At 49.9% G+C, this 13,077-nt stretch overlaps 1 protein-coding gene across 1 annotated transcript; it reads right to left on the bottom strand.

The window, feature by feature from the left end:
- Positions 1-775: 775 nt before the first annotated feature.
- MUC13 (mucin 13, cell surface associated) lies at positions 776-11,143 on the bottom strand. The gene is made up of 12 exons (XM_053471164.1): positions 11,083-11,143; positions 7,992-8,663; positions 6,937-7,053; positions 6,096-6,193; positions 5,363-5,421; positions 4,813-4,964; positions 4,316-4,450; positions 3,708-3,828; positions 2,943-2,980; positions 2,600-2,687; positions 2,012-2,216; positions 776-1,800 (listed from the first exon to the last, which is right to left on the bottom strand). Exons 1-12 carry the CDS (start codon positions 11,141-11,143, stop codon positions 1,759-1,761), a joined length of 1,788 nt encoding a protein of 595 aa, XP_053327139.1. The 3' UTR covers positions 776-1,758.
- Between the last annotated feature and the right edge of the window lie 1,934 nt (positions 11,144-13,077).

The raw sequence follows: 13,077 nt of genomic DNA, 5'->3' as shown, positions 1-13,077 counted from the left end.
GTGTATAATATATAGATATTCCGCGGGGGGGGTGATGGAAGGCGTGTGTATAATATATAGATATTCCGCGGGGGGGGTGATGGAAGGCGTGTGTATAATATTTAGATATTCCGCGGGGGGGTGATGGAAGGCATGTGTATAATATTTAGATATTCCGCGGGGGGGGTGATGGAAGGCGTGTGTATAATATTTAGATATTCCGCGGGGGGGTGTATAATATTTAGATATTCCGCGGGGGGGTGATGGAAGGCATGTGTATAATATTTAGATATTCCGCGGGGGGGGTGATGGAAGGCGTGTGTATAATATTTAGATATTCCGCGGGGGGGGTGATGGAAGGCGTGTGTATAATATATAGATATTCCGCGGGGGGGTGATGGAAGGCGTGTGTATAATATTTAGATATTCCGCGGGGGGTGATGGAAGGCGTGTGTATAATATATAGATATTCCGCGGGGGGGTGATGGAAGGCGTGTGTATAATATTTAGATATTCCGCGGGGGGGGGTGATGGAAGGCATGTGTATAATATATAGATATTCCGCGGGGGGGGTGATGGAAGGCATGTGTATAATATTTAGATATTCCGCGGGGGGGGTGATGGAAGGCATGTGTATAATATATAGATATTCCGCGGGGGGGGGTGGAAAAATCCCGAGTTTATGTATAACGTACAGAATTATGCGGGGTGGATTCTCCGCTCCTCGCTCTGCTGCTGGGGTTTTGGGTAAATCTGACTCTGGAAATAATACGACACAAACACCGGACGCCGGAAATATATTCAGCAGATACTTTAATATTTAACCATATTTTCAAAAAATAAATTAACACGAGAACGTTCGATTTTGGACATCCCGAAGGGAACGTTACATTTTACGCTCAGACCCACGACCGTCTCTGTCCCGGATGGTCGTCTCTCTATTGCTTTTTTAAAACGCTCAATAAAGGGGAGTGGTGATGTCATACAGACATTTTCCATAATCTACATCATCGAAGTCATGCCTGGGAACTCTCTGGGTTTTAGCCCGGACTCCCCGGGTCACTGAACGCCCACTATGTGGTCTCTTTTCGCCACACAACGCCTATAGATTGTCTTGTATGACATCATCCAGCCACCTGAACTAAGATTGTTTAAGACATAAAATAGTTGGGAATAACTTTATGTTCTCGGTAAAATAAGAATCAAGATTTCGTTGAAAAGAATAAATTAAGGGAAACATTTATAAAAAAATATGTTTTGTGTGGGGAGTGTAAGGCGAGTAACACCAACCGGCACCTCTGTATCCACGCGATTCCTCTCCTCCGGAGATATCTGCCGCAGCCTCTTATCATTATAGAGACATTTAAACACAAAAGGGGGTTTAATAAACGGACGGGAGGGAATTTATTTCAAAGGAGAAGAAAAGTTACAACAAGAGACCCGAATCTCGAGGGTCAGAGGTTTTACTTTACTGAGAGGGTGGTAGATAAGCGGAACAGCCTCCCAGCAGGTGTGGTAGAGGGTAATACAGTGAGACCAACGACTGGTTAAGGTTGGAGTCTTTATAGCAGAAGAAGCGGGAGACTGGATGGGCCGGACGGGGCCGATCTGCCAGCAGATTCTGTGTTTCTGTTATTATTATATACACTGAAAATCATTATGTGAGGCAGGGATTTTTATGGAAGGCCCCCCCTGCCCAATACGCAGCTTTACAGGCACCTATTTAAAAAAATCTGCATTTAAATAAATCTTAGTGTGTCCAGTTCCCCTCATGCGCGGTCAGTACTTTCTGTCCCTGTGTGACATTTCATACCAAGGATCCTAAAACAAACGAGAAACACGGAGAGCGTTAGCATGAAATTCGGTTTACGCCCCTCCCCCGAGTCCTATCCGTCATCCTCCCAGAAAAGATCTATGATTATTATTTATTGGTTTATATAGCGCCATCGTGTTCCGTAGCGCTGTACAGCGTGTAGACAGACTTCCCAAGCAGTGTATAACATAAGTCCCGGGGCCCGCGCGCCTCCATTACCTCCTCGTAGTCCCGCTTGGGCATGGAGCGGGTAAACTGCTCGTCGTCCTCGTACATGTTGGCGCTTTTGTTCACCTGACCGAGGTCCGCTTTGGCTGTGACTTTGGGGAATAAACGTTCGGGCTGCGGGCTGCTGCTGCTTCCCGAATACCCAACATGGAGGAGCAGATGGTTCCTGTCCGAGCTTTTTCCTCGTTTTCGCGACCTGCATCGTTTAGGAGAAGTACGTTATGTGGCGGAAAATGCCCCCCAATCGCCCCCCAATCGGGTCTTTTTGTTACTATTGGAATGTTTTGTGATTTAGGGGCATGCCAGGTCCTGAACCGGTCACACTGGAGCCCCGCTGGGGCACGGGGATGGCACATACCCAGATCTCTGATGAAGCCATACCCAACATACCCCTTAACCCCTGCAGTGCCAGAGGTCGGGAAAACCTATTACATGGAGTGCATCTCATCGTCAGTGATCTTCCCAAATATTTACCACATTAACCATTTCATATCTCTTAAAAATAGAATAAAAGGGGTCACCATAGAGTGGAGTTTGGGGTTCTGTTTCTAGGGCTCCCCAAATTAACTACATTCTTACCTTATAGAGCATCCAATAATTGTTCCAAATAATGCAATTAAGAGCGCTCCGGCCACAGAGCCGATAATGACCAGGAGTAACTTGAAATCTGAGGGGAAAGTTGGAATTTTAGGTGAATTTCATCAGTTTATAGGGAAAAATAAAAAATCAATTACTGGGAGGTCTGCAGGCTGCCCCAGAATCCCCTAATAGATTATTACAACTCACTGGACATGAAAACCAACGCGGCAAAGCCTACAATTCTCCACTTAACTGTGTTCAAGCAGTGCCGTGAGGACCCCCCAGCTTCACGGCATCTACAGACAGTGACCCCCGTTAACCCATCTCTGTGAATAATACTTACTGTCCTTGCACCCCTCTCCCGTGTATCCGAACGGACACCTGATGAGGCCAAAAATAAGCAAATCATTAGAACAGATATTCCAAAAAAGATTAAATCACTAAACGGACCTTGGCCGCCGGCCGCCGTTTTTTTGGAAGAAGCCAGGATTGGTAAATCTATTAATAATAATAATAATAATAATAATTAGCGAAATGCGCAGAGCTGTTTGAGTGTCCCTTTTTCAGAACTGATCTCCGTTTTCCACGTGGCTTATCGATTCCTATTAACCCCATTTTTCCTTTATCTTGTCCTGATTTTTATGAATTTTTACTATATTTTGGCTTTTTTCTCTTTTATTTGCTGCAGGGAGATTCAGCGCCAGCCGGTTACCGAGGCTATGGGATGAGTAGAATGTCTACCTAAATATTGGATTAATTTCCATGGTTTTGATTCTTCAAAGGAGTTTGATGGCTGTCGGCGCCGGTTCCATCTGGATTTGGATCGCTGCCTTTGTCTGTGTTGGTTTGCCCGGTAGCCGTGGACCGGTGGCCCGCTTTATGATTTCTCCTGTGTGTGGGGGCTGCGAGTGACCTGCGGTTACCTCAACTCTGACCCTTGGAGTCTATCTTAGTTCTGTGCCAAGTCCAAGGGAATCGGGCCGCAGTGATGATGATGATGGTAGCCGGTGGCAAGCTTTATCCGTTCACAGATTGAGGGTCTGTTTTGCCGGGGGCTCTCGGTACCCCGTTGTGTGTATGTAGCCTTGTTACATTTCATTCTACTTACTTTGTGCATTTATTATCTCTGGTTGTTTTGTAGCCGGGGCCACATACGCACTTCGGGAGCCTCTTTTCTGAGTCCAGAACACAGTGCTGCCCTTCAACAGAACCGCAGCTCGGATCACATTCTGAAACACAGAAAGGACGCGCAGATCGAAATGTTAATGCAACAAATAAACCAGCAGCTTAACAATAGAGGAGATGGACCCCGGCGCTGGTTCTGACGCCGGCGCTGGTTCTGACCCCGACGCTGGTTCTGACCCCGCCGCTGGTTCTGACCCCGGCGCTGGTTCTGACGCCGGCGCTGGTTCTGACCCCGCCGCTGGTTCTGACCCCGACGCTGGTCCTGACCCCGCCGCTGGTTCTGACCCCGCCGCTGGTCCTGACCCCGGCGCTGGTTCTGACGCCGGCGCTGGTTCTGACGCTGGTTCTGACCCCGCCGCTGGTTCTGACCCCGCCGCTGGTTCTGACCCCGGCGCTGGTTCTGACCCCGGCTCTGGTTCTGAGGCCGGCGCTGGTTCTGACCCCGCCGCTGGTTCTGACGCCGGCGCTGGTTCTGACGCCGGCGCTGGTTCTGACCCCGGCGCTGGTTCTGACCCCGCCGCTGGTTCTTACCCCGGCAGGAGGTGATGGTTTCTGCAGACGTGTAAAAGCCCTCTCTGCACTTGCACACCGGCGGCTGGGCTGCTGCTGTTACAGTGCATGTTGTGGTTTCCATCTCGCAGTAAAATCCATCGCATACACTTTGCTCTGATTAAAAGACAGGATTATTATATTAGCTGTAATGACCCACTGGAATATTAACCCTTTACAGCCTGCATAGTCAGGGGGTCAGCATGCAGTAGCCCCCGCTATGGCGTAATAATACGCAATAATAATATGTAATTCGCCGTCCCGGCTCCTCTCCATCCCACCACTAGCCCTAGACTCACCCCTGACACTAACACCACGCGCTGACATACATGCTTTAACCCCATATAGCATAGTTAATACCGTATGTTACACGCACAGTAACAGCATACAATAATACGCACACACATGCTGATGCCGTACACTAATACACACAAAAGCATGACCTGCCAAGACACAAACATCAAAAAACATTTACTTACCGGCAAAACTTCCTATGCCCTCGTCTTTAAAATACTGCGTTGTTATATTGACTACTTCCTCTGGATCTATGGAGTTCAGCTGAAACATGACAATTGTTCTAACCGACACGGTCACGCCGTTACGGGCCGTCCGGCTGCGGGAGGTCTGGGCGCTGGGAACGGCAGCAAGAGATCGATATTAGAACATAAAACTCTAAAAACACACCGGCAGAGAGTTTATTCTGTTATCAGTGAGAGAGAATGCGGGTTCAGATAAATGCATCTCCGGTTATCACCCAGCAGCAACAATCAGACTGCTCCGTATTATTGCGTCATCAGACTGCTCCGTATTATTGCGTCATCAGACTGCTCCGTATTATTGCGTCATCAGACTGCTCCGTATTATTGCATCATCAGACTGCTCCGTATTATTGCATCATCAGACTGCTCCGTATTATTGCATCATCAGACTGCTCCGTATTATTGCGTCATCAGACTGCTCCGTATTATTGCGTCATCAGCCTGCGCTGTTTCCGATAGGATACATTACACGTTATGTATTAAAACTCACCTTATATCCTGGATGACAGTCTGTGCGTATCCCGTGTCATTAGCAAATATTCGCTGAAACTGAACAGAAATAAAATATTGCGTTAGTTGGGATGATGTTTGGCTCCACGTTACCCCAGCCAGCGAATGGCAGATCAGCCCCGGGCTGATATAATATGGCAAGTCCTTCCGTTCTGCCATCATGTTAACCTTTTCTTTCCCTGTTGAACCCCAATTCACATTGTCTGCCTCTTTGTATGCATACGGGCCCCTGATTGCTCCCCACGCGTACAAATGGCCCCTGCAGGCTCGTTGCTGGTGGCATGGGGGCAAATGTCTCCTGGATGCCCGTGATGGCAGTTAAATGGTCTCCCGCTATCTATAACCAGTGGATTCTCTTATATGTCTCGTTGTCAGGAGACGGCCTCCGCCATTACTGCTGCACAAACCCCACAACTGGCAACTTCATTTGGGGCATTTTGTTTCCCATGATCCCTCAGTGCAGACTGTATAGGAATCCAATTGGTCGACCCGAGCAGGAAGTTGGAAGCCGCTTCCTGTTCTCTCCCTACGTTGGTTTAGCGGACAGCGCAGGAGCCTCTAGCGCTAGAGATTGTTTCCAGCCGCGCAGGTCCCTCCGTAACGCTATTATCACAGATATCTCAGGGCGACGGGGCGATTTAACCCTTTGAGATGGCGGCTGGAGAATGATAGAACCGGATCAGAAATGAGAGCTTTGCCCAGAATATACTCACGTGTCTCTCTACTTCTTTATATATCTGCGTGTATTCGTCTAAGTTTCCTTGACTGAAAGCTTGATTGTTTAGAACAAGATTCCCAAAAACGCTGTCGCCTGCGAGCAGAGAAGTAGAGGTTTCACGGGTGGGGAAGACATGCATTAGAGTGTCAGCTTCGGAGACCACCGAGGCCTTTTCTGCATGTAAATTATACCATAAGTGCTGCACGTGGGGCGCGAGTCTCCAGCGCATCTCCTTATCCGTAACTCTGTGACCTATGAGCCCACACGGGAACCTTCTCAACGTATTAACCCTGTAATGGCCAATCATAAAGATACTATGTAGCTACCTACCAAATGTGTTACATAGTACATAAGGCTGAATCCATCACCCTTCTGCCCGACCTTCCTCCTCAGGATCTTCCCTCGTGGAAATTATTATCGGATGAGAAGTGCCTTTTGCCCCCTCAGGACATGAAGCCATAAGCTGCTCGTATTGCCCTGTAGCTGATTCAGGAGGGCAGGGGAGAGCTGGCACATTTTGGGCAGGAGGGCAAATAGCTCACTGTGCCCCTCTGCCTGCTTTCCCACCCACCACCCCACCGAACCCGCACCGAGTGCCAAAAACGCCCAGCCCCCATCATCCTGATACCGCGCCCAGATGGAACGGTGACAGGACCCTGCCGCGCGTCCACCTCCCACGGCAGGCAGCGCCACGTTAAGGCTCACGCTGGACTGGCCTCGGGGCAGTCCCCTGCAGCGGGGCATTTCACAGTAATAATACCCAATGGTTCTGCTGCAAGGACCAGAGAAAGTGTAAAACGACGCGAGGCAAACCGGGTCGCATCTGACGCTCTTACCTGCCGTGCAAGAGCCGTTTATGTAGTACAGGTACACGGGGCACCGGCACCGGAACGTCTCGTGCAGGCCCACACACGTGGCTATCCCGCAGCTGTCTGCGTTGCATGCGGTGATGGCTGCAGGGAGAGAGAACGCGTTACATACGGTTACTGAAGCCACAGACCACCCATCTGCACCGCCACGTACCACACACCAAATGAGCGGACCCTGCGACTATTACCCCATTAATAGCCCCTCACACAGACGAGAAACTGAAGTAGTCGGCTCCAGACTGTGTGACCCTGAAATTGGGGTAAAAACCATCAGAAGCTCCCCATTTATCCGAACACCCATCAGGAGGTAAAGATATTCTGAATGGAGTCACCTGTATTCAAGCAGGGATTCCAGCTGTGATAAAGCACCAATCGGGATGCTCAGATATCATTAAATCAGAGGAGACCCCAAGATTCTGTCCCTTTAACCTGACACTGGGGTAAAAACCCTGAGAATCTGCCCATTAACCCCATGACATGAGTCTGCCTATTTATCCCGATACCTGGACAGATTACCCGTTCACCTCGAGATTGCGACTCCAGGGCAAAGTCTGACACATCCTAGGTATGGCCTAAAGCTCAAGGCATTCCTGTAGGTGGCGCCAGCGTCTAGGCAGGCGGATGAAGGGAGAGCTTCGCGGGTGATGCGGCTTCACCCTGATGTTTTATCTCCTGGATCTCCCACCTCGATCCCCCCTTAGAAACTCAAACCCTGAAGAAACTCCGGGGGTTAAACCAGATCCCTGACGTCTCTCGTCTCTCGTCACGAATCGCATATAGAAAATGTATGGCGGCGTTAAGGCCAGCTGTGCCCCGTACTGCGTAAAAGGGCAGTTTCATTATTCTCTCCCTGTCACTATACAAGGTAAATGAGAACAGGAGGCTTGGGGGACGGAGCTGGGAGAAACCCTGGATATCACCCAAAGTGAACACATTACCGGCCGTAGCCCTTTACTGCGCATGGATCCCTGCGAGTTAGTGTGGGGTAGTTGTGTCTAGGTGTTTGGCACCAATGCCTCTACCTGCTGGAGTTGTTGGACTGGTCGGAGTAGCTGTAGTCGTAGAAGTGTCTTCTGTCCCATTTGCACCTGGTGTAGTTGAACCTTGTGTCTCGGTGGTGTTTGCCGGGTTGGTTGTGATTGTTGTCTCGGTGTTTGCCGGGTTGGTTGTGGTTGTTGTTTCGGTGTTTGCCGGGTTGGTTGTGGTTGTTGTCTCGGTGTTTGCCGGGTTGGTTGTGATTGTTGTCTCGGTGTTTGCCGGGTTGGTTGTGATTGTTGTCTCGGTGTTTGCCGGGTTGGTTGTGATTGTTGTCTCGGTGTTTGCCGGGTTGGTTGTGGTTGTTGTCTCGGTGTTTGCCGGGTTGGTTGTGGTTGTTGTCTCGGTGTTTGCCGGGCTGGTTGTGGTTGTTGTCTCGGTGTTTGCTGGGTTGGTTGTGGTTGTTGTGTCGGTGTTTGCCGGGTTGGTTGTGGTTGTTGTCTCCGTGTTTGCTGGGTTGGTTGTGGTTGTTGTCTCGGTGTTTGCCGGGTTGGTTGTGGTTGTTGTCTCTGTGTTTGCCGGGTTGGTTGTGGTTGTTGTCTCGGTGTTTGCCGGGTTGGTTGTGGTTGTTGTCTCGGTGTTTGCCGGGTTGGTTGTGGTTGTTGTCTCGGTGTTTGCCGGGTTGGTTGTGGTTGTTGTCTCGGTGGCAATAGTGGTTGCTGAAAAAGGAATAATCAGTGAGGTCAAACCCAACGTCATCGCCGTGACTGAATCGCGTAAAACAACAACAACAACAACAACTTATTATTATTATTATTATTAATTATTATTTATTATTATTATTATTATTATTTATTGTTTTATGTAGCGCCATCAAATTCCGTAGCGCTGTACAGTGGTGACAAGAGAGTCATTTTCAGAAGCCATAAAGTGTTTCTGCAAACTTCCCCGAGTACAGGGACTGAGTAGGGGCGACACAATGTGAGTGTCTGTGTAATAAACACCCGAGCGCTGGTTTCGTGCGATCTGCGTAAATATATCTTGTATATACAGAGCGCAGCCCCCTCCGGACTGATAAAAGGCTTATAGTTTAACGTGGCCTGTTACTGTTTCACTTTTATTGCACTAATAACGCGTAATAAACACGCATCGAGAAGAAATACCCCACCCAGGGGCGAAGAGGCAATGTCTGAAAACGCTCGACTTCCCCAAATTACCCCAAAGCACAGATTTACGGCGGCTGGCGGCTTTTCTCGATGATGTCGTTTTAGTTTTTAGTTTATTTCACTCGTACGTCCTCTGGGGAAGTTCACAGAAAAATAGCCAATTACCCAGCAAGAACGTCTGCGCCATGAACAGTGCACATGTGTACACGTATGTTCTAAAACACGTATGTTCTAAAACCTAACACTTCCGTAGAAGGAAACATCCCGCGTTTACACGTTTACACGTTTACACGCACGTAAATATAGATGCAGCGAAGATCTTCCAATCCCCGTATTCACTTTGTGGCATTTTATTAATCTTGTGGCCCTCCTTTGCACCTTTTCCAGTTCCAAAGCGTCCCTTTAAGGGCCGGCGTATTCAAGGTGAGATCTTACCATTCAGATGCGATCCTCCTCCCGGGAACCCCCTTTTATCCCTTCCGATATCTTATCGGCCGCTGCGGCTGCTGACTGGCATTGTGCACCGTTACCAAATCTGTCGCCTACAATTATTCCCAAATCCTTCTGCTTCGTAGTTTATTCCCGGGGGATTCCGTGTACGGAATATGTTCTGTTATTATTATTAACGGATATTTTTACATTCGTCGGGATTCTCAGTCAGTTGGCCGATTAATTAATGAAAGAGAAGAGGACCCGGGACAGACCCCCGCGGCTTCCGCTTACAGGCACTCTTTGCTTTCTATCTTTGCACCAATTTTCCAACCCGAGTTCACTCATTTACCCCTAAGCCTGTGTCTGACAGATTGTATATTAACCCTTCGTGTGGCACCCGATCAAATGCCTTAGCAGAGTCCAAACAGATCTCGTCTACCCTACCGCCGCTCGTAGATCTATACTTTTCCGTCATAGAATGGTTCACGAAACCACGCCGACTTCAACGCATTCTATTCCATTCCAGATCTTCAACGCTTGTCTTCAAATCATTTCCCCCGATGTCAGACTCACTGGCCTGGAGTTCCCCGGCCACGATATAAATATGGGCACCACATCTTACGCCAGTCTATTGGCGCCATTCCCGAACCGGAAAGAACCCGGAACCGGAAGGAACCCGGAACCGGAAAGAACCCCGAACCGGAAGGAACCCCGAAACGTCGCCAGAACTAGGCTTAGCTCCCTAGTTACCCCCTCGTGTACAGCGTCCAGCCCTGGGCCATGTCTACCTTACAGTGTTTAATTGCTGAAGCACCTTTTCCTGTCTGGTTTTAGTCAGACCGTTGAACGGAGCCGTTTGCGACCAGTAATTATTAATCGGGGTAACTCGCGTGTAATGAGAGTATAATTAGCGTTTGAAGGGTCACCGATGATACGAGCCGCGCATGTTCTGCCTTTTATTGCCGCGAGAAATCCAGAATTTTAAATAAAAGCCGAAACACAGAAGATAAAAATGAAATTATTGAAATGAAAGCTGACTTCTGTTCGGCTCCTTAATGTTTTCCGAAGACTCCAGAACTGAAATCCTGATTTCTGAGGCCAAACAAACAGCATCCCCCGTCTATCCCCCCCGTCTATCCCCCCCTCGTCAACCCCCCGTCTATCTCCCCGTGTCTATCTCCCCCCCGCGTCTATCCCCCCCGCGTCTATCCCCCCCTGTCTACCCCCCTGCGTCTGTCCCCCCGCGTCTATCCCCCCCCCCGTCTATCCCCCCGCGTCTATCCCCCCGCGTCTATCCCCATGGCAAGAAAGCTAGAACATCACAGCCCGTAACGTTCTAGACTTTTGTGAGCTGCTGCGATCGCTCGGTACAGAGGGGTAAATTAACCCATCGAACGCGTCTCCCGGCCCCCATTACCCAGCACGAAGCGGCGGTGGGGGGGTTTCTGGTCCTTTGTTTCTAAATCTACGAGAATCAGATTGTTCTGTTTGGGGTATATTACAGAAGTTATTAAAGAGTTAATAAGCAGAGACCACTTACCCCTCATCAGAATGAGCAGCGAGAGGGTGGAGAGGACCCTGAGCAGCTTAGAACCCCCCATGGCGCTTCCTCTGTGTAGCGATCTCGAGAAATGAGAGGATCCGGAGCTGGGATCATCTTTAAGCGGCGCGGAGGTCCGGAGTCCGCGTTCCGTCTGACGTCAGGGGGTAATTAGACCCGAGTTGATTATTAATGTCTCCGTTTAACCTTTTGTTGGTTTCCTTGAAGATCTTTCCTCCGGGTTCTGATAAAATGTTATTCCGGTCGTGTTAAAGATGCCGTCCCACCGGCAGAAAACATGAATTTGCACTCTCTACTACAACACAGACGTTTGAGAAGCTTTGGAGCGTCTATGGCAGCAACCAGTCAGGCAGCGTCTTTGTATCATGTGACAATTAAGTGTTCCCGGGAAAAATGATGAAGGCTACAAAATGTGACATGATTAAAGAATGCTTTGTGGGAAGGGTTAATGGGTGCGTGGGATGGAGACGGTGTTTCTGATCGTCGCAGAACCGAGACCCCCAACTCTCCTCAGGGGGGTTCACTTCGGTTCCTAATAGGGCCGAGTACCTTTAAAGCCGTGACTTGGGTGTCCATAACGAAGCCTTTTGTGCGCTAATAAGGTCCGGACTTTGTCCTCCTGGTGGCCAAATAAAATCGTATTTATGGATGCGATGCCGTGGCTCCGGACGTTAAATATTAACGTAAAGCGTCAGTAATGTCTGCGATTGGCGTGAAACATAATATCTGTTATTTGCGTTTCGCAGGGAATATCGTGGAGGCCTCTTCAGGATCTCTGCCTTCTGCCTTAAGACGGTGATTCTAAAAAGTGGGCGCTGGGTACGGCCGGCTGAAACTCAAATGCCAGCTTTAAATCAGAGAGTGATTCAGCGTGAGTGTGTGTGTCAGCGTGAGTGTGTGTGTCAGCGTGAGTGTGTGTGTCAGCGCGGGGCGTTAGAGTGTCAGCACAGGGAGTTAGAGTGTCAGCGCGGGGCATTAGAGTGTCAGCGCGGGACGTTAGAGTGTCGGTGCGGGGAGTTAGAGTGTCGGCGCGGGGAGTTAGAGTGTCAGCGCGGGGCGTTAGAGTGTCAGCGCGGGGCGTTAGAGTGTCAGCGCGGGGCGTTAGAGTGTCGGCGCGGGGCGTTAGAGTGTCGGCGCGGGGCGATAGAGTGTCGGCGCGGGGCGTTAGAGTGTCGGCGCGGGGCGTTAGAGTGTCGGCGCGGGGCGTTAGAGTGTCAGCGCGGGGCGTTAGAGTGTCGGCGCGGGGAGTTAGAGTGTCAGCGCGGGGCGTTAGAGTGTCAGCGCGGGGCGTTAGAGTGTCAGCGCGGGGCGTTAGAGTGTCAGCGCGGGGCGTTAGAGTGTCAGCGCGGGGCGATAGAGTGTCGGCGTGCGGTAGGGTTAGGGGTGGGAGGGAGAGGAGGGAGTGTGTGTAAGTGTATTGTGTTAGAGTGAGTGTGAGTGACTGTATGGTAGTTGAGTGTATGTGTGAGGGAGATGGTGTCGGGGTGAGTTTTTATGTTAGAATGTGCGCGTGTTTTCGTTACTAAAGAAATATTGCACCCGAGGGCCACAAACCATCGTCTCCCTCCCTCCCTGCTTGCATTCAGCGCCCACCTGCTTGCAAACCCGGCGGGTACTCAGCTAGATTCATGCGCGATGTGCGTTCCCGCCGCGAGCCGGATGACCGGTAATATTTCGCGTACGGAGAGCCGTTATTGGTTCATCTTAAGGAAAATGTGTTGCGCGTAAGGAAATTTTTCTGGAATTCACCCCAATCCAGGAAACGATTTGCTGTTTTTTCTCGCTTTGGCCCCGAGCTGCTAAATAAAGCTCAGATCTCATACGTAACGCGGGAAGGATTTACTGCGCATGCCTTCCCGCTCTGAGGAAGCCGTGTTCGGGGAAGCGTGTTAGCGTGAAGCCACGTGCTGCTGGTGGAGGGTCTCGGTCCGTTATATGACGAGCGCCGCGGGGGTTAAAGTTTGTTTGTTCTTA

The sequence above is a fragment of the Spea bombifrons genome, chromosome 7 (assembly GCF_027358695.1).
Source record: "Spea bombifrons isolate aSpeBom1 chromosome 7, aSpeBom1.2.pri, whole genome shotgun sequence".
NCBI lineage: Eukaryota > Metazoa > Chordata > Amphibia > Anura > Pelobatidae > Spea > Spea bombifrons.
Note: the sequence above shows the minus strand (reverse complement) of the source record. Positions and strands in the feature narration are given on the sequence as shown.